The sequence below is a fragment of the Diabrotica virgifera genome, chromosome 7 (assembly GCF_917563875.1).
Source record: "Diabrotica virgifera virgifera chromosome 7, PGI_DIABVI_V3a".
NCBI lineage: Eukaryota > Metazoa > Arthropoda > Insecta > Coleoptera > Chrysomelidae > Diabrotica > Diabrotica virgifera.
Genome location: NC_065449.1, coordinates 109,091,724 through 109,113,535, shown reverse-complemented (window position 1 = coordinate 109,113,535; position 21,812 = coordinate 109,091,724). Strand labels below are relative to the sequence as shown.

The 21,812-nt window shown below is 32.3% G+C and overlaps 1 protein-coding gene across 5 annotated transcripts in view; it reads left to right on the top strand.

Moving 5' to 3' along the window:
* The window catches only part of LOC126888338 (slowpoke-binding protein), a 461,995-nt gene that overhangs the window by 402,781 nt on the left and 37,402 nt on the right, over positions 1–21,812 (top strand). Inside the window, exon 7 of one of the 5 annotated variants that reach the window (XM_050656496.1) lies at positions 10,214–10,285. The exons of the other annotated variants lie outside the window; for them this stretch is intronic. Within the exon in view, the coding sequence (XP_050512453.1) occupies positions 10,214–10,253 (40 nt within the window). The 3' untranslated portion in view covers positions 10,254–10,285. The remainder of the gene's footprint in view (positions 1–10,213; positions 10,286–21,812) is intronic. 5 annotated transcript variants of the gene reach the window in all.

The following is a 21,812-nucleotide window of genomic DNA, read 5'->3' as shown; positions in this document are numbered from 1 at the left end:
GTAAAATTAAAAATAAAAAAGTGTCCCGTAATATATGTGTCCAACTTAAGTAGACACACTGTATATTATACAACATAATATATATAATACATAAATCATTGGGTAGACAGCACCAAAAATTTGTAACCTGCCATTTAACATTGCTTACATTAAAATTAATAAGTAATATTTATTTATTTGATATTTCAATTCTTTTACAGTTTATATGAAGTAATATATTTTTGAAATAATATGTATGTTACTAAAATATTATTTTTATATTATTTTGATATTTAATTGAATTTTTTCTATCGATATAAACTTAGTGGCGTTCTAGCCAGGGGCAGGGGGCAGCTGCCCCCCTACAGTTTTTACAGTACTTTTGTACTATAATTTTCATTAAAAAGGCACGTTATCTTGTTTATTCACCGGTTGTGTTCCCTTGCCCCCAACTTTTTTTGGTCTAGAACCGCCCCTGTATAAACTGAATATGTATGTACAGAAACTGAGGGTGTCCAATAATGGGCACATTTGACATAATATTCAAAAACATTTTTCCTATATTTTATATAAATGTCTTAAAACAATTTTAAAAACTTATATAAATAATATAATAATTAAGCTCCAAATTTTTGTAGCCTAAACTTTGAAAAATGTTTGTAGCATAATGTTTAATGGTATCAACTTTTCCGGGAGCTCATTTGATACATATTTCTAAGTACTTTGACAAGTGTTCAGTAAATATATTTTATAAAATGCACCGTTTTCCCGTTATTTGAGCTTGAATACATAGATGTGGGTACTAGCCGAAAAAAAAAATATACATTCCATCACCTATAACTCACTTTTTATTAATTCTCAAAGGTTTTTCGAATAAGAAATCTCTTTTATTTTTTATTATCTTCAATTTTGGTAATCGTAACTATTTTGATAAAACTTACAGTTTTTGAATTATTTACGAAAAATCGCTTTACATCATGCATTTATTTCACGAAAAATTCAAATCTTTGATCTTTAATAACTCAAAAAGTATTGATTTATTTTAATAATTAGGGGTAATAAATTTTGCTTAAAATTTGTCCCTCTATCGATTAATGGGGTTATTTTTAATAAAATAGTGTTCACCCCCGAGAAGGGGTGGCATCCACCCCCAGGGTAAAAGCGCACGTTTGCACCATATCAGTTTTATTTCTTGAGGTATGCTCTAACTACTCACCAATTTTCATGTAAATCGATGGAGGTTTAACAAAATAGGAGGTGAAAACCTTGAATGACTCCGTTAACTTTCCCCTTTCATCCCTTATTGCTACTCCCTGTATCCACTGAGGTGTCAGCCTGAAAGGGGTCATAATTGTCAACATACAATAGACACATTTCACATGCCAAACTCCATATTACTTATGACAATGATTTCTCGCCTCTAGCTCTTAGACTATTCTGTGGCTCTGTCTGGAATATATTGATAAGAAACGGTAAGCAAATGTATGAGGCCAAGGAAACAGTTACTAGCAATATGGCCGATTTGTTTACGGATTTAGCATGTCATACTACCCTGCGAAATGAATATTCTATTATTAGTATTATCATAATTTAGAAGAATTGAATCTGGAATCGTCGTATTATGCGGACTAATAAACACTTGCCTTCTAAAACTTTTTATATGGCTATATTCTGAAAGAGCGGCACTAATATTTAAGAAAGTGATTGGAGAAACTAAGTTTAGGCCGAGATGTTTTAATTCTTGGATGATTACTTCGTGTGGGATACTTGGACAAACATTTGATAGCACGATTCTTTCTGCAGGCGTTATGAGCCTTCTGGCCCTGACTATTTCCTCATTTACTTCTATAGAACCATAGTTTGTCATAAAATCCTCAACAGCTTGCTTACTACTTAAATACATGCAAATTCGATTATTAGATAGGCGAGACGAGAATAAGATATTTTTAGGATTTATTAAATTACCTAAAGAAATAAGATAATCTTGAAGTGGTGTATTATTAATAGCACTAAAAAGTATTGCGTTTTCTTTTCCTGGGAAGAAATTTTGCTGCGCAGCTGCGGTAGAATAAGATTTATTCGGTGAGACATTCTGTATAGTAACATCTGATGACCTATTGATAATTTATTTACGGTACTACCGAAACTAATTATTTTCGTGTCCCACAAAAAAACAAACTGGTAAATTGTTTGTAATCCATAAACCTGTGTCTATTTACAATAACTGCTCTAGTAGACAGGAATATAAACTAACAAAACTGGTTCAAATACGCAAATATACGATTAAATAATATATGTGTTATAAAACTTACAGTTTATAGTTGGTTTGATCACTTTAACTATAATTAAAAACTAGTTTTTCACTGGCAATAGGCAACATATCAAGTGCCGGGAAAATCGTCACCTTTCGTTTTTTTTTCAGTTTTAAATCATTTATAACTCGAAAACCATCAAATTAGAAAGCAGAAAAATTACAAAAGACCTTTTTTGCTTAGAATAATCTGAAAAAATCTGAAGTAATACCTGCCATGATCGAAATTATTTTTAATTTATCATTATCATAATAATAACAAATCATTTTTTAATTATTATATTTAGAACAATATAATGTTGTTCCATATAATTTTTAACATACTAAATTACATTTATTATAATTTTTATCCATTAAATAGATCGGTATAGGTGGACCATATATATCGCATCTTAGACTAATATGTTTACATGTTGTTATGAATCTCTGTAGCACATAAAACAAAAAAGTTTTAAAAATTAAAAATCAGGCCTCATATCTTGGACGGCCATCGTCCGTTCAAGATATGAGGTAGCTAAACCTGTGAACGTGTCCAACTCAAGTGGGGGTCAAATGACGCCAGGGGACTAATCATGTAATATTTACAACACCCATGTTATCTAAAACAATTTTGGTCAATGTTTCCATGTTTCAAACGAAATAAATGTAAGTAACAATTCTAGATACCTAGTTCCATTTAACTGTTCTATTTCAGTACCAAATATTTCGGCTTGGTCATTTGGTCCTTGTGTTCTTTTCTTGTTCACTACATATTGAGTATTCTTGGGCAATCTGTATTCTTCAGATTGCAAGGTATGCTCTCAAATTTTTATGGCCGTGTCTTCGGCATATTGAGTAAGTAAATAGTGTTCGTGATGTATTTGGGGTATGGACTGTGCCTGTAGGGTAGAGTAGGGGTAACATTACTGATCTCTTTCATATCCCGGCTTCTGGGATGCCAATTTCGTACAGGACTTCTCCCATTCGAATCCTAAATTTCCTATCTGCCAAGGACAAAGCAATTGGGGATATCATTGGTTTACTCCTATCCTAAATTTTTAATTTTATAAATGAATATTTTATGCCATGCTCTATCGAACGTTTTGATGATGTCTAAGAATACTGCACGTGTATATTTATTTTTGTTGAATAATATATTATGTTAATTTCAGAAATTCTAGTTCGTACGAATGTTATTACCTGAAGGCATACTTCGCCTCTGGTGTAATTCCTAATTGGTTTGTCTCCTCTTTTAGTCTCTTGTTTATTCTTTTTACGATTTTGCTTGGTACTTAGTAAGCTTATGGGTTGATAACTTACGCGCATACGGGTACTATGAGCCGTCATATTACCCGTATGTTCGCCAATGGTGAATATTAAATTCTTAATTGTATGTCAAAAAATGTTCAATAACTAGGTCTTAAAACCAACCAAATTTAATTTGAGTATCTCAACCTTTTAAATAAAGCATCAGTTTGTAAAAAAATTTCAACACCCTCTATCTCGGGCACGAAGCATTTGTGGACATACGTTTATAACATACCCCTTAAAGTTGGCCAAACTTATTTATAAACACCCTGTATTAATGAAAAACATGGCTAGATGTTAAAGAACCTAACTTTTTTATGGTCTAACATAAGCAAAGTAATCAAAAAACAGAGTGTTGAGAAAACAATAGAAAAACTCAAAATCGTCAGAATAAGATAAGTTAAGTAAGGACATGCAGAACAGTGTATATTATGTATTTCAAAAGTCTGACGATTTGAGAGGCGTAAGAAAATGGCTGAGTCCCAAAGTTTCCCAAGAAAAAAGCGAATCTTTCGCGAAATGAATGACAGATCGACAAACTAAAAAATACGTGCTCAATATTTTTTAAAAATCTATCGAATGATACCAAACACAACTTATCACGGAGAGGGGTGGGGGTAAATTCTAAATTTTATATACGAATCCCGCGATATTTCGCGACATGATTATCAGATCGAAAAACGGAAAAATACACTTATTCAATATTTTTGAAAAATCTATCGAATGGCATCAATCACGACCCCCCACGGAGGTGGGGTGGGGGGTTACTTTAAAATCTTAAATGGAAGCACACATTTTTTTATTGTAGATTTGGATTCCTTGCGTAAAAAATAAGTAACTTTTATTCGAGACATATTTTCGAATTATGGATAAATGGTGCTCCAAGCTAAAAAAACGATTGTTGGAAATGGAAAATTAAATTAAAAATGGAAAGTCCCCATTAAAATGGAAAACTTTACTTAACTTTGCTCCCCTACCATAAGGTGGGCGGTTAATTTTACCTCAGAGTCTACCTTGGAGGAGTGTTTCTCTTCTTTTACTACTACACTAACTGAATATTTTTTATAAATTTATACAAACGGGCAATTTTAAACAGCCTAATTTAAAATAATAAATATTATTAATAGTTACACACTTCTTAAACATTTTCTAATGCCTTTACGGGAATGATAAAAAAATCAACACATACCCTACCAACCAAAAACTGATTCTGACCTTTCCGTTAGTCAAAATACTAATATATTTTTAAAATCGTTGCCTATAACTAATAAAGTGTTTGATTATTAATACTATTTTGTTAGTTTTATTTGCTTCAGAGACAAATTTTGTCAGACTGGGTAACTTAAAATGCTACTAATTTGAAATTATTGTAAACTAAATTAGAGTTTCGTTTATGCCTAATTTCGGAGAATTTTAACTGCTTTGATGAAGAACAAGAACAATATTGAAAGTAAATAAACACTAAGCAATGGCCAATCATGCAATACTATAACATAAAATTTCTAAGTCTCTCCCACTCCACCTGCACCTGTCCTAACACTATTTGTTACTCCCTCATCTCATATACAGGGTGTTTCATTAACAATTGTCCATATCATAACTGGATAAACCTTAACACAAAATACGAAGATTTAACCTCAAACCCTTAAATTTAATAAAATATTCTTCCTTATCGAGATACAGAGTGTTTTATTACAAATGTTCTAAAAGGATTTTAGCCCATGGTTAAAGCATCTTTTAATATTTTTTTTTTAAACGTGACATAGAGTTTACACGTGCTAGGGTACCTTAACTAGTCTTAAAAGATAGTTTTCCACTGTTACCAGAGGCGCGCTGTAGGGATATATACTTTCTTTTCGCGCCTTTTCCCCTTACAATTTACGCCACTGTCGTAATAATCATTTCAGCATGTTTTTTTGATTCTTCGTTACTTTTTACGTAAATATTATCCGTTGTCTCAATGCGATAAAGTAAGTTAGTGTAGGAAACAGAGGTTGAACCTTGCAAAATGGACACAAGTCCGGTTTTATTTTTTTCTGGCATATCAAGGGGTGCTTATTATAAGACTAACTTTTTCTGAAAAAATTTCGCCCCGGAACCCCCCTTTTCACCCCTTTAAAGGGGGTAATTTATGGTTTTTGCAGAATGTAGCCCTTCCTGTACCTTTTACAAAAAATTTCTTTTATAGAAATATGAAGAGGACTATATTTTCTACGATTTATTTCCGACAGCACCTCTCTATCATCCACCGTTTAGCAAGGGTGGCGCCCCAAACTTGACAAGTTTTTAAAAAAGATGTTTTTAAAAAATATATATTTTTCCCTAACTGTAACGGAAATTAAAAAAAATATGCTGCGAAAATTATTCACAAATAGATGATTGATTTTTTGGTATAGGTTTCACTTAAGGGTAATTGTCCTTTTTTAATTACAGGGTGTTACATTTTAAAAAACCCCTTTTTATACCATCTGAACCGTTTATGCTAGAGTAAAAAGACTTTCAGCGATTATCCATGTACTGGTGTTATTTACAAATTTGTATAATGCACCCCCATTTTTTCCCCGGAACCACCCAAAAAAAAAGAAGATTTAATAAATAAAGTGATTTTCTTGGAATCCTTCACACACAATTCCCTTCATTAATATGCTTCATATATCATTTTGTGCAAGTTAATATTACCCATGCATGGACTCTAAAAGCGATTTCCTAGTGCAACCCCTGTAGCCAAAAACAATAAATAAAATGGGGGGTTGAAAATTTTTTTTAATTTTTTGCTTTTTGATCCATATGGGCATATGCTTCATCAATAGTGCTTTTCAAAAATATATATGGTTATTGCAACATCCCTGCGCAAACCACCCATATCCTTGAAAATATACTGCAGAAACTACCCCTATACCTTATCCAGCATGTTTTTACGATTTTCTCATTACCTATTCATTTAAAAAAAAAAAAAAAATTTATACAAGGTTAAAGACCACTATTTACTCTAAAAATTAGGCCCTATTCATTTTTTTCGTTTAAGCAACCGTTACGGCACAGTGGCGCCGTAAACCTCATATATGCTTTGACGGGCTCCAGTTTTTGTTTATTTTTTCGTCACTTGTTTGTTTTATTGATAAAGTACTTAAGTAAAATAAAACAACACAGTGTAGCCTACAAATCATGACCTATGCACATTTTACATTCTTTGCTCCCCAAAGCTACAGTGGTGGCCCAAAATAAATTTTTTCATATTTTCGCCACCTACACGCAGTTTATTGCGTTAATGCTACCTTAATAGCACAATATTCACCCCTAAGTGGTCGCTAAGCAGTGGCAGATCCAGGGAGGGGTGATGAGGGCGATCACCCCCACCCCTCTCGAACCAAGTGATATTATATTTGAAGATTATAAAAATATTCATTTATTTTTATTGAAATACTTATATTAATATTATTTTTATAAGAATGACTTTTTATGCTTTAGCGACAGTGGCGGATCCAGCATCTTTAAGAGGGGGGTGCCAATTGGTTAAATTTCTATAAAAATAAATGAATATTTTTATAATCTTTGAATATAATATCACTTTTGAGAGGGGGGGAGGTTATCACCCTCATCAAACCTCCCTGGATCCGCCGTTGCGTAGCGACCACCTAAGGGTAAATATTGTGCTGTTAAGGTAGCATTAATGCAATGAAATGCATGTAGGTGGCGAAAATATCCAAAAATTAATTTTGGGCCACCACTGTGGCTTTGGGGAGCAAAGAATGTAAAATGTGCATAAGTCATAATTTGTAGGTTACACTGTGTTGTTTTATTTTGCATAAGTACTTTATCAATAAAACGAACAGATGACGAAAAAAAAAAAACAAAAACTGGAGCCCGCCAAAGCATATATGAGGTTTACGGCGCCACTGTGCCGTAACGGTTGCTTATACGAAAAAATGAATAAGACATAATTTTTAGAGTAAATGGTGGTCTTTAACCTTGTATAAGTTTTGTTTAAAAAGAATACATAGGTAATGAGAAAATCGTAAAAACATGCTCGCCAAGGGATAGGGGTAGTTTCTGCAGTATATTTTCAAGGATAGGGGTGGTTTTCGCAGAGATGTTGCAATAACCATATATATTTTTGAAAAGCACTATTGATGAAGCATATGCCCATATGGATCAAAAAGCAAAAAACAAAAAAAAATTTCAACCCCCCATTTTATTTATTTTTTTTTGCTACAGGGGTTGCACTAGGAAATTGCTTTTGGTGTCCATATATGGGTAATAATAACGTGCACAAAATGATATATGAAGCATATTAATAAAGGGTGTGAAGGATTCCAAGAAAATCAATTTATTTATTAATTCTTCTTTTCTTTGGGGTGGTTCCAGGGAAAAAATGGGGGTGCATTATACAAATTTGTAAATAGCACCAGTACATGGGTAATCGCTGAAAGTCTTTTTACTCTAGCATAAACGGTTCAGATGGTATAAAAAGAGGTTTTTTAAAATGTAACACCCTGTATTTAAAAAAGGGCAATTACCCTTAAGTGAAACCAACACTAAAAAATCAGTCAATTATTTGTGAATAATTGTCCCAGGATTTCTTCTTAATTTCCGTCACAGTTAGGGAAAAATATATTTTTTTAAAAACATCTTTTTTTAAAAACTTGTCAACTTTAGGGCGCCACCCCTGCTAAACGGTGAATGATAGAGAGATGGTGTCAAAAATAAATCGTAGAAAATATAGTCCCCTTCATATTTCCATAAAAGATATTTTTTGTAAAAGTTACAGGAAGGGCTACGGTCCGCAAAATCCACAAATTACCCCCTTTAAAGGGGTGAAAAGGGAGGTTCCGGGGCGAAATTTTTTCAGAAAAAGTTAGTCTTATAATAAGCACCCCTTGATATACCAGAAAAAAAATAAAACCGGACTTGTGTCCATTTTGCAAGGTTCAACCTTTGTATCCTACACTAAGTAGTTTTCAAGTTATTTGCGTTTTGTTGGCAATAATATTATGTGTTTTAAACACATAATATAATCTTCAATGATTCAATAAGATTATGTGTTTTAAACACATAATATAATCTTATTGAATGTACATAACGTGTGATCCAAAATTATTGTCACCATAGGTGGCTCTGAACGACAGAGATAGCTAAACAGTGCATGTCTATTCTTAATTCAGATATACTTTCCAGTTTACGTCAACTTTGCAGTGTACGCCAACTTAACAAAAAAAGTTAGGTTATGTAGAGATGTTGCTGGTGGACATATACACCATCTTATTTGATTTTATTTATTATTGTTACTTATAATTTTGTTAATTATTTTCATTTTTGATTAAAGTTCTGTGTTAAAGATTTGACTGATTTTTTATGTTTTATAATGTTGATCAAAATTAATTGATAAACCAATGATATAAATTCAGATTAAAACAAGACATACGTAATTTTTTGCACGGCTAGCTTTGATCTCAATAATTGTGGATCGCTCGTTAGTTTAAAGTACATATTCTTATGGAATCCATTATATTTAAACGCAAATAACTTGAAAACTACTTAATTTATTCCAATTAAACAAGAGAATGATATTTATGTAAAAAGTAACAAGGAATCAAAAAAAATATGCTGAAATGATTATTACGACAGTGGTGTAGATTGTGAGGGAGAAAAGGGGACAAAATGAAGTATATATCCATACAGCACACCTCTGGTAACAGCAGAAAACTATCTTTTAAGAATATTTAAAGTACCGTAACATGTGGCAACTGTGTGTCAAGTTTGAACAAAAAATATTACAAGGTGCTTGAACAATGGGCTAAAATCATTTTAGAATATTTGTAATAAAACACTATGTATCTCGGTAAGGAGGAATATTTTATTTAAGTGTTTTGGGTTAAAACTTCGTATTTTGTGCTAAAGTTTTTCTAGTTACGATATGGACAATTGTTACTGAAACACCATGTATATCTCACAATCTTTACATACTCACATTAGTTCTTTCTTGTTGAGCCTCTAACACAAAAACTCCCGAGGATCTTTATCATCGGTCAATTAGTGCTACAAGAGCGATTGTTTCTTTATCCATGTTTCGGTAAAAGTTGTAAAACTATTTTTTCCATCGTTTTTTGATATCCTTTTCGTAAATTAGTATTTATTTTAACTTTTAAGAGTTAAAGAACATTTGTGCAAGTAAGATTTATTAAGTAAGTAATGAAACAAAACACGTCCTTACAATAATTAATTTTTTATCTACTCTGGAGGGCCGGTTTCGCTGTCTATAATATGCACAACATCATCAGGTCCCGGTAACAATAAACTAAATGTGAGAACATCAGTTAGTTTATTGTTACCGGGACATGATTATGTTGTACATATTTATTATAGACAGCGATTATAGAGAGAGTAGATAATAAATTGATAGTGAAAACATCGTTTACTTCATTACTTACTCAATATATGGTCTGACACATGCAACCCATTCAACATTTAAGATTTATCACTATTTAAATATCCTTTAATTTGGTAATTTTTAAGTCTGTTTTGAATATGTTAAGCCTTTTTATAACACGAAATGCAGTAACCCAGTCCGGCTCTGACCTAGAATAAGAAGCACGCTATTAAGACAAAAAAGAATGAGAATACATATTGTGCATGCAGTCGACACTTTGCAGATGATTTAGAGCCGTGGTTTGCATGAAACCCGAAGTTGGCATGAGCACTGCGATACTGGTAAGAATGATATGGAAAATGTGCTAATTGCTTGTTGAGTAGGTGATATAAATTTAATGTTATGTAGAATTTAATTGCAGATGTATGAGGTATTAAAATTATCTTAGTTATAATCAGGTATTCAAATTAAAATAATATAGAAATAGTTTTAACGTAGATTTTTTTTGTTTCTTAGCCTTGGTTTGGAACTTAAATACATAATATTAAATATGTAGTGTACCTAGTAATGGAAAATTCTCGGCAACAAAAAATTCAAATATTCTCAATACTCAGAATTTTCTGTGAACGAGCTACTACAAGTACCAAAAGCAACACGTAATCCAAGTAGTACATTCTTTCACGGTTCTTCCTGTAAATTTTAAAGAACCGCTTGGATTGACATGAAATTTGGTATAGGCATAACTAACATGTCAAAGAAAAAAAGGGATATGCTGCTGATGTGTGCTTTTGCCCTGGGCCCTGGGGATGACTTTCACCCCATCTCGGAGGTGAAAAAAATATATGTCCAAGATAAGTCCCGAAATGGATAAACTGACTAATTTTAAGCAACTTTTGTTCCATAGAGTTTTTTCACAAAATCAATACTTTTCGAGTTATTTGCAAGTGAATATGTTCATTTTTCAACAAAATAACCACGTTTTTAGACGGTATTTCGCAAATAACTCAAATCGTAAGCATTTTGTCGAAAAAAATATTTTTAGCAAAACTATAGCCTATAAAAAAGTGGAAAAAATGGTGTATATATTAGGTCTCTATACCTAGCAAAAGCCGAGTTATAGCTAATGAAAAATAGGTTTATATTCGAAAAATTCCAAATAGAATAATTCAATGTGAAATATCCAAATAATGAAGCATTCTTGGGGAAACACATTACAACCTTCTTAAAGTGTTTGAAAAAAGCTTTATTTCTGTTTTTATAAAAAAAAATTTCTAGCATCAAATGTAAGCAAGTTACGCTCAAAATAAAGTTGGTTCCTTTTGTTTTGGCAAAAAAAATCAGGAAGATCACCCCCCAATTAGCAATTTAAATGAAATTAATCTTTACCGCTTCACAAGTTACTCTACTTATGTTGTGTTTATATGATCTGTAAGTTTCATCGATTAAAAGTGCTTAGTTATGAAAAAATTTTGTTTTAAAATAAAATTATTAAAAACTTTAATTTTGAAAAAAAGTTTTTTTTAAATAACTTAAAAATTGGTAGAGATACCAAAAATATTAAACAATAAAAAAGTCAGCTTTACTTTTTTGAATATTGTGTATTTTTTTGTTTTTCTGTAAGACAAAAATTGGTTAAGATTCGGTGTTTCTAAATTTGCATACACTTGTGATAAGTGACTCGTTCAAGCCCTTTTAACTACAGCTCTGTCAAAAATAAGGACTTTGAACCGATGAAACTTACAGATCATATGATCAGTACATATGCGAGTAAAAAACTTGTGAAGTGGTAACAATTAAGTTCATTTGAAATGCTAATTAGGGGGTGATTTTCCCGATTTCTTGTCAAAAAAAACGAGAAAACTAGAAAAGTAAAACGAGTTTTCCCCAAAAAAGTGCTTTGTTTTGTGGTTATGGCACGTTAAAATAATCGATTTGGAATTTGTCGAGTATGAACCTATTTTTCATTAGCTATAACTCTGCTTCTACTAGGTATAGTGACCTAATATACAGGGTGTCCCGAAAAGATTGGTCATAAATTATACCAGAGATTCTGGGGTCAAAAATAGGTTGATTGAACCTCACTTACCTATATACAATAGTGCACACAAAAAAAGTTACAGCCCTTTGAAGTTACATAATGAAACTCGATTTTTTTTTCGTATATCGAAAACTCTCAGAGATTTTTATTGAAAATTGACATGTGGCATTTATACGGCAGCAACATCTTAAACAAAAAATTAAGTAAAATTTGTGCACCCCATACAAATTTTATGGGGGTTTTGTTCCCTTAAACCCCCCCAAACTTTTGTGTACGTTCCAATTAAATTATTATTGTGGCACCATTAGTTAAACACATTATTTTTAAAACTTTTTTGCCTCTTAGTACTTTTTCAATAAGCCAGTGTTTATCGAGATATTTTGAATAATTGTCGAATCCACCACATATTTGTATATGGTTAAGTACGGTTATAGAGACCTGTTAATAATCTGAAAATTTATTTATAATTTACAGGTATATTTTGAAAAAGAAGCTACATCTCGATAAAAGGTGACTTATGAACAAAAAACTTAGAGACAAAAGTTTTAAAAACACTGTGTTTAACTAATGGTACCACAATAATAGTTTAATTGGAACGTACACAAACATTAGGGGGGTTTAAAGGAACAAAACCCCCATAAAATTTTTACGTAAATATATTGAAGAAGAAGCCTTATCTCAATAAAAACTGGCTTATCGAAAAAATGCTAAGAGGAAAAAAGTTTTAAAAACGTTGTGTTTAACTAATGGTACCACAATAATGAATTAATTGGAACGTACACAAAAGTTTGGAGGGTTTAAGGGAACAAAATCCCCATAAATTTTTTATGGGGTGGACAAATTTCACTATAATTTTGTTTTAAGATGTTCCTGACATAACAATTATACATGTCCATTTTCAATAAAAAATCTCTAATAGTTTTCGATATATTGAAAAAAATCGATTTTCATTTTGTAAATTCAAAGGGCTGTAACTTTTTTTGTGAGCACATTTGTACTAAGGTAAGTTAGGTTCAATCGAACTCTTTTTGACCCCAGAATGTGTGGTATAATTTATGACCATTCTTTTCGGGACACCCTGTATACACCATGTTTTCACTTTATTACGTGCTATATTTTTAATAAGAATTTATTTTTTGACCAAATACTTACTTTTTGAGTTATTTGCGAAAAACCGTGTGAAAACGTGGTTATTTTGTAGAAAAATTAACGTATTTACTAGCAAATAATTCGAAAAGTATTAACTTGGTGAAAAAACTTTATAGAACAAAAGTTGCTTAGAATTAGTCAGTTTATCCATTTCCGGACATATTTCGAACATATATTTTTCACCCCCAAAAGGGGGTGAAACTCACCCCTAGGGCAAAAGCATACATCGGCACAATATCACTTTTTTTCTTTCACTTGTTAGCAATGTGTTTGCCAAATTTCATCTGAATCCAAGCGGTTCTTTAAAATTTAGAGGTTTTGCAATATTTTACCTTTAAAGAACGTACTAAAGATATTATTTGATATTTACTAAAATCAAATATGTAGATTATTAAAAATATTCTAATTTTTTTAAAGAATAAAAAACAAAATTAAATTTAAACAAACTTTTAATAAAAAAATTTGTTCAGTCTAAAGAAACATTCTACGACTTAGTTTTGGCGTATTGTACTGTTCTTCTTCTTGTGGTGATGTCTCCTTTACTGGAGGTTAGCGACTACACTGGCAAGTCTGTCTCTGTCCAATGCGATTTTAAACAAAGATGATGAATCAAGACCTGTCCAGTCTATGATATCTCGAAGCCATGAAATCTGTCGCCTACCGTTACCCCGTTTTTCTTCAATCTTACCCTGGATAATGAATTGCACGAGGTGGTAATTTTCGTTTCTCATTATATGTCCCAGGTAGCTAACTTTTCTATTTTTGACGATCTTTAGCAGCTCCCTATCTATGCCTATTCTGCTCAAAACATTTTCTTTGGTGGTGTGTGTTGTCCAAAGTATTTTCAAGATTCGTCTATAAAGCCAGAGTTCAAAGGCTTCTAACTTATTCATCAACGTTATGTTGAGTATTCAGGCCTCCCTTCCATACAAAACTATTGACTATACATATGAATGCCGAAAACGACATCTAAGGCTGGTATTAATGCTACTGTTACAAAATAAGCTTTTCATTTTGATAAAGCCTCGTTGTGCTGCCTTTATTCTGGCTCTTACTTCTTGTTTATAATCAAGTTGATTGTTGAACCAGCAGCCAAAATATTTGTATTGGTTTACGTTTTCAAGCTGTTGGTGATTCACATATTGAAAGTGGTAAATGTTTGTTCCTTGATATTTTCATAGCTTTGGTTTTCCCAGTATTGATCTTGATCCCCATTTTGTCAACTTTTAGTAACCCTATTTAACAGTACCTGGAGACTATGGTCCAAATCAGTCAATAAAACAGTGTCATCTGCATAGCAGATATTATTTACTTTTTGACCGATCATCCTGATTCCTTGTGAAGATTGCTATAAAGCGTTCGCAAATATTACCTCAGAGTAGACGTTAAACAGTATCGGTGAGAGTACACAACCCTGTCTGACACCTCGTTGTATTTGAGTTGGCCTTGCGTGTTACCATTGGTCTTTATTATTGCTGTCTAATTCTAATAAATAGCTTCTATAATTTTAGAATACTTTTGTCGAGTCCGATATCGTTCAACCTTTCTATCAAAGTCCTGTGCTGCACCCGATGGAACGCTTTTTCAAAATCTATAAAACAGATAAAAAAGATCTTTGCACTTTTGTGCCAGACTAGGACAGCATATTGCTTCTCGTATCCCCATACTTTTCCTGAAGCCAAATTGTTCTTGACCGGTGATCTCGTCACATCTTTTATATATTCTGTTCTGTATGATTCGCAAGAATAGCTTCCGAATGTTATTTAGTAGACTTATAAAGCGGAAGTCCTGGCATAATTTGGCATTCATCTTTTTTAAGCAGTGGTATAAAGAAGGATTCAAGCCATATTTTAGGAATCGCTGTATTCTCCTCTAGTTTGTTTAGTGGAGTTAATTCCATTAAATATCCCCAACGATACTTGACGGGTAACTTTACCGCTTTGTGTACAATTGTCTCCTTTTGTATGAGTCTGAAGTTTATTGAAAGTGGCCAGTAAAGCCACTGTAAAATATCAAAATTATTATTTTCCAAGTATAAACTACTTTGCCTTCAAGTTTTTTTTTGAAATCAAAGCTCATAATTTTGCCAATTTACGTGTTTCATAACGAAAAATAACTTCTATAATAATCAGCCTTATGATGGATGATCGAAGTTATCTTTAATGTAAAGTTTTCCTGTAGTTAAGTTATAATCCTCAAATTGGTGTGATGTATCGTATCATATTTAACTTAACTACGTGCGTTATTTCTTGACAGTTCTTGAGTTATCTGATATATCAACTCTCACTTTATAACGCGACGTTAAACCTCAAGTTATGAGATAACTCTGTAGTTATGTTAAGGATTGTAAGGTTGGGTTTATATTTTGATTTGTTTTTAGATAGAAATCAAGTGAATATTTAACGTAGAACGCTGCTTCAGATTGTCCCAGGACCTTGTGCGGCATTTTATTAATTTAATAAATCAAATTTAATATCGAATATAAAGCAGCACAAAATTATCAAAAACATAGACCTAAAGAGAGACCTAAACATAGACCTAGTGATTCTAAATAAGTGCAACAGACTTTAAGGGGTAATTCTGCAGGAAAAAATAATGACAGTTTACTTTATAAACATATGTCCGCATATGCTTCGTTTCCGAGGTACGGGATGTTGAATTTTTTCTTGCAAACTGACGTTTTATTTATTGCTCTAAAACCGGTTGAGTATGCAAATGAAATTTGGTAGGTTTTAAGAGGTAGTTATTGTGCATTTTTGACATACAACTAAGAATTTTATATTCACCATTGGCGTGCATACGGGATATATCTAAAATATGTATACCCATATTCACGCCAATGGTAAATATATAATATTCTTAATTGTTTGCCAAAAAATGCGCAATTACTACGTCTTAAATCCTACCAAATTTCATTTGCATACCTCAACCGGGTTTAGAGCAATAAATAAATCGTCAGTTTGAAATAAAAAATTCAACACCCCGTATCTCGAAAACGAATCATTTGCGGACATAATATGTTTAGAAAGTAAACTTTCATGCAGAATTAACGCTTAAAGTTTGTCGCATTTATTTAGAAATACCCTGTATTGATGAAGAACATGGCCAGTTGTTAAAGCACCTAACTTTTTTATTATTCAACATAAGCAAACTAAACAAAAAACAATATGTTAAGAAATCTTAAGGCTACAATACAGTTTTAAATTCAATATTTTATATAGGCTAGAATATTCCACAGGGGTTCCGAACTTTAGAGGAAAAAACACAGTATGATTGTAACACCTGGTATAAAATGATATTTACTTGTCTGGCAACAACACTATTACTACGATATTCTTAAATCATAAGGCTACAACATACTAAAAAAATCACTAAAATCGGATAACTGGTTTAGGAGATTCGGGATATCAAACATGCCCCAAGTTTAAGGTGTTCCTTTAATTTTGTCGGTGTGTGTATCATAATTTAAAAATTAAAAATATATTTTTTCAGAATTACCAAAGTCACCTGGTATCAAAAAAGTTAATTGATTCCATAATTTTCCCCCACTGGATAAACTGTTAATGGGCCAATTGAATTAAGGATACTAATTTATGACTAAGGTAGTGGCAGTATTATTTTTTTGTAAGGTTAGAACACTTCTTTTCTTTCTCGAAACTCCTTATGCCCCTCAGAGGCGTCGGAGGTTTTATTCATTCTCTATCCATATCTTCCATTTTTTGCGGTCCTTTGCTAACTCTTTCATTTGTTGAAGTGTTTTTCCTTTTTCCTGTCCAATTTCTATAATTTGATCGATCCATCTCTTGCTTGGCATCCCTTTCCTTCTTTTACCATAACTTTTTGATTTCATCACCTGCTTTGGTAGTCTTCCTTGGTCCATTCTGTTAATGTGTCCGTACCATTTTAATTTTCTTTTTTGGATCTTGGTTATTATCGATTCCTGTTTCAGTCTTTGTCTATTATTTTCATTTCTTATTCTGTCCAATCTCGTTTTCCCTGCTATTTTTCTCAGCTGCTTCATCTCCGCTGCGTTTATTGTGCTGTCTATTTTTGCATTGTTTACCCATGTCTTACTTGCATATATTAAAGTTGGTGCAGATATTTCATTGTATATCTTTAGTTTTATTTCTTTATCTATTTCTTCCTTTTCAAATATTGTTCTATTTAGTGCATAGTAGATCTTATTTGCTTTTTTCGCCCTGTATGAGATTTCGTGATCTAGCTTTTCATACTCTGATATTATTACTCCCGGGTATTCAAATGTCGAGACTGTTTCTATTATTTCGTTTTTGCACCTAAATATCGTTTGGTTTATTTCTTCCCTTTTCTTTTGGGCTACTATCATGGTCTTCGTTTTCTCTACATTTACCTCCATTTTCAAATTTTCTATTTCTTCCATCCAGATATCGATTATTTTTTGCATTTTCTCTTTATTGTCTGCTATTATTACTAGGTCATCTGCATATAGTAATCCCTCCATTCTCACGGGTACCACATTCCTGTACCCTATTGTTGACTGTAATTGCCTTGACTTTCTTTTAGCGCTCTTCATTACTCTATCCATTACTAATATAAACAACACTGGGCTGAGACTGTCCCCTTGTTTTATTCCTCTCCTTAGGTTTATTATTGGCGATCTGTTTCCGTTTATTTGTACTTTAGCAAGTACGTTTCTATATGTACTTTTTACCACGCTTACTATCTTTTGTTGGATTTGCAGATCTTCCATTACTGACCATATTACTTCTCTATTTATAGAATCAAAAGCAGCTTTAATATCTATAAGCGTAATATATAAGTCTTCCCCTATTTCGTTTTTCCTTTCAATTATATTTCTCAGTAAGTATATATTATCTGTTGTTCCTCTTTCCTTCCCAAAAGCAGCTTCTTCTTCTTCTAATTTTCCCTCCAGTTCTTTCCTAAGCTTCCTTTCTATTATTCCGGTGTAGACTTTATATGCCACTGATGATTAGCATATAGCTCTATAGTTATCACATTCCGCTTCATCTTCTTTCTTGTGTATTGGTATCAATAAATTTTCTTCCGAGTCTTTCGGTATCTCTTCTGTTCTCCATGCTTCCCTCGTTATTTCCAGTAGCCAAAACTTGTCTCGTTCTCCCACGTACTTCATCATCTCCGGATCTATGTCATCTGCACCTCCCGCTTTTTCAATCTTTATTCTTGCCAATCCTTCTTCAATATCTTTGATATGAATTTCGTCTACTCGAATGTCCCTATCATCTTCTCTTTACTGCTGTCCTCTCTCCTCATTTTGTTGGTTGCATGCCTCAAATTTTTCTTTATAGTGCTTATTCCATATGGTTAGTATGTCCTGTATGTTTGTTTTCAATTCATTTTGCTCATTTATAATTCCTCTTATTTGTTTCCTTTTTGTTCCTTTCATGCTTCTTATTTTATTCCAAAACTGTTTATTGTTATTCCAAAAATTTTCGTCCAATTCTTCACCGAATTCTTTCCAGCTCTTCTTCTTCGCATCTCTTACTAGTTCTTTCACTATAATTCTCTGTCTTCTGTATTCGTCCCTGTCTTGCTCTTCATATGTGTTTATGTATCGCTTCCACATTTCTTTCTTCTTTTTTACTGCTTGCTTTATTTCCTTATTCCACCATCCAGTTCTTTTATTATTCTTTCCATTCTTTCTTGTTCCACATACTTGTTTTGCAGTGTTCCATAACGTGTCTCTAAATTTTTTCCTTCTCTCTTTCATATTCCATATTTCCTCATTGTTATCATGCTGTTCCAATATTTTATCTGTCTCTTTTTGGTATAACTTTCTTACTTCCATATTTTTCATCTTATGTATTGCTATTCTTGTATATTGAGGACTCTCTATTATTTCCATTAGTTTCATTTTTATCTCTGTTGTCACTAGTCTATGTTGGGTAACCGATTTCGGCTTTGTTCTCTGTTTTTATACTTTGTATCGTTAGGTCTGCGTCTCGGGGATATACTCTGTAGTCAATTATTCGCGCGTTTCTTTCTTCTGCTACGAATGTATATTTTTCGTTTCTCGGTTGATGCCAGAAAGAGTTACCTATTAACAAGTCATTTATTTGGCAGAAACTTATCATTCTTCTACCATTCCTATTTATCTTCTCTTCTCCGTACCTTCCCAAGCAGCCTAATGCCATATTTTTGTCATTTCCTATTCTTGCATTCCAGTCTCCTAGTAAAATGATGTTTTGGCTTTCCTCCTGTATCTCATCAATAAGTTTCTGTATCTCATCATAGAATAGTTCTGTTTTCTCATGCTCTTTTCCTTCTACCGGTGCATATACCTGTATTATGTGACATTCTTCTTTTTCTAACTCTATTTTTATGTATATGGTTCTTGATGATACTGGTTTGAATTTGGTTATTCTTCTATTCATTTCTTTCGTTACAACTATTCCCATGCTTTCTGTTGCCCTTTGTCCCATCTGGACTCCGGAATAGTATATTATGTGCTGGCCTCCGATGTCGACAATTCCATTTCCTGCTTTTTTCGTCTCGCTTATTCCTATCAACTGCAGCTCAAATCTTTCCATTTCCTCTGTTAATTCATGTTCTTTCCTGTTATCGAAGAACACCTTGCTTGTAGAATCTAAGCTGCAGCGGTCTAATTAGAAAGCTAGTAAAAATAATATAAAAAAACAAAGGAAATAAAACAAAATTGATTTTGTAAGCCTTGTTTATTACGCAATAACCAGTCTAGTGCTACTCCATAAAATTATATATCGCACAAAATCTTTCGTAATCATTCCTTAGATTTATGTGAGACGTTTAGGAATTTGGAAAAGTTCCGAGTTTCTTTTATTACAAATTGGAGAATACGATTTATGTTTAAAGATAAATAAAGCTTCCACTCCATTTATTTAATTTATGGCTTTCTGTTTTGGAAAAAATCGATTTTTTTGCAAAAACGCTGGAAGAATTTGTTATAAATAATATTTATAACAAATTCTATAAAAATAAATATTATTTATACACGCACCGTCAAAATTAAAGGAACACCTTAAAAATGGGACATGTTGATGTCTCGAATCTCCTTAACCGGTTGTCCGATTTGAGTGATTTTTTAGTATGTTGTAGCCTTATTATTTAAGAATATTGGTGTAATAATATTGTTGCTAGACACGTGACTGTCATTTTATACCCAGTGTAAAAATCATACTGTGTTTCCCTTAAAGTTTGGGTTAACCAAATTAAGGAAAAAATACAGTATGATTGTTACACCATATATAAAATGACATTTACCTGTCTAGCAACAATATTATTACACCGATATTCTTAAATAATAAGGTTACAACATGCTAAAATTCACTCAAATCGGACTACTGGTTTAGGAGATTCGAGACATCAAACATGTTCCATTTTTAAGGCGTTTCTTTAATTTTGCTAGTTTTTGTATTTAAAAAATAAAATAAAATAGATTAAACCAACAAAATAAAAACAAAAAATAAACATGAGACATTCATTTTCTAAAAAATATGATTTTTTAAAATGTTAGGTAATAATTAAAGGATATCGATAGGAGCGGAAAGAACGTAGGAACTATAAAAGTATTAACCAAATTATGAAAAAATTTTGCAGTTGAAGTATCTGTTTTGTTTACTGAGAGTTTGGTGCTTTGTTCACCTTTTCTGGACTGTAGGCCAATAGTTAGTATTATAATAGTTTTCCGCTGGTGCAGATTTACATAATCATTCAATTCGTTCTCTCCATAGCATGTCCGTTACTAGCTGTCATATATTGGCTATCATAATTTTATTCGCCGCAGCTCTGAAGAATCACGACGAAGACTGATTAAACCACTCACGTAGATAACTGTGCTAGATATGGGGTTGAATTTACCCTTATATGGGGTTTTTAAATGGTTTATCAGTGCTTTAATCGACGTCAAATACAGTTATTAATACATTTGATCGTACTCCAAATCTATTTGCGTCCAAATTTGAACTGAATCTCCAAATCTATTTGCGTCTCATTTATTTATTAGATGTGTTTGTATACATTTCTATCTTCATTTCTATATCAATTGTAGGTATCATATAATAATATGTTTACTGCTTACTTGGCAGATGTCAACGTGTCGTCAAAATATGTGTGCCGTACATTCGCGGTAAACAACTGATCTTCTGTTTGTTATTTAACATTCTATAAACAATCTCGTAATTAATTATTTCGTATTTTAAAAGAATTTTAGAATTATCTGAAATATTGTTAAAGATATTGTACATGCCACGATGTTCTTCAACTCCACATATTTTGCCCTGATGGAATACTTTATATCGTTTTCCATTCAAAACAATCCAATTCTCGAATTTTTACGTATTTCGAGTTGCTTTTTTAGGCATTATGATACCTACACATTTGTCACTCTGTTAATCCAGCTTGTGCGTAGACCTTCGATACCCCACATTTCGAAAAGTTGAACAAAGATTTTGTAAGTGTAAAGTTCTTCTTTTTATTATTCTTTTTCTCTGGTTCCATGCATGGGCGTCGTCCAGGCATGGGCAGGAAGGGGTAGCTGCCCCCCTAGAAATTTGCCAAATTAAAAAATAGAAAGATTAAATAACTACAACTAAAAAGTAAATAATTAAAAAAAAAGACGTATGATAATTCCGCTAAAAACTTCATGTTAAAACAGAACAGCAACGTCGGTAACACTGTTGCGGTGG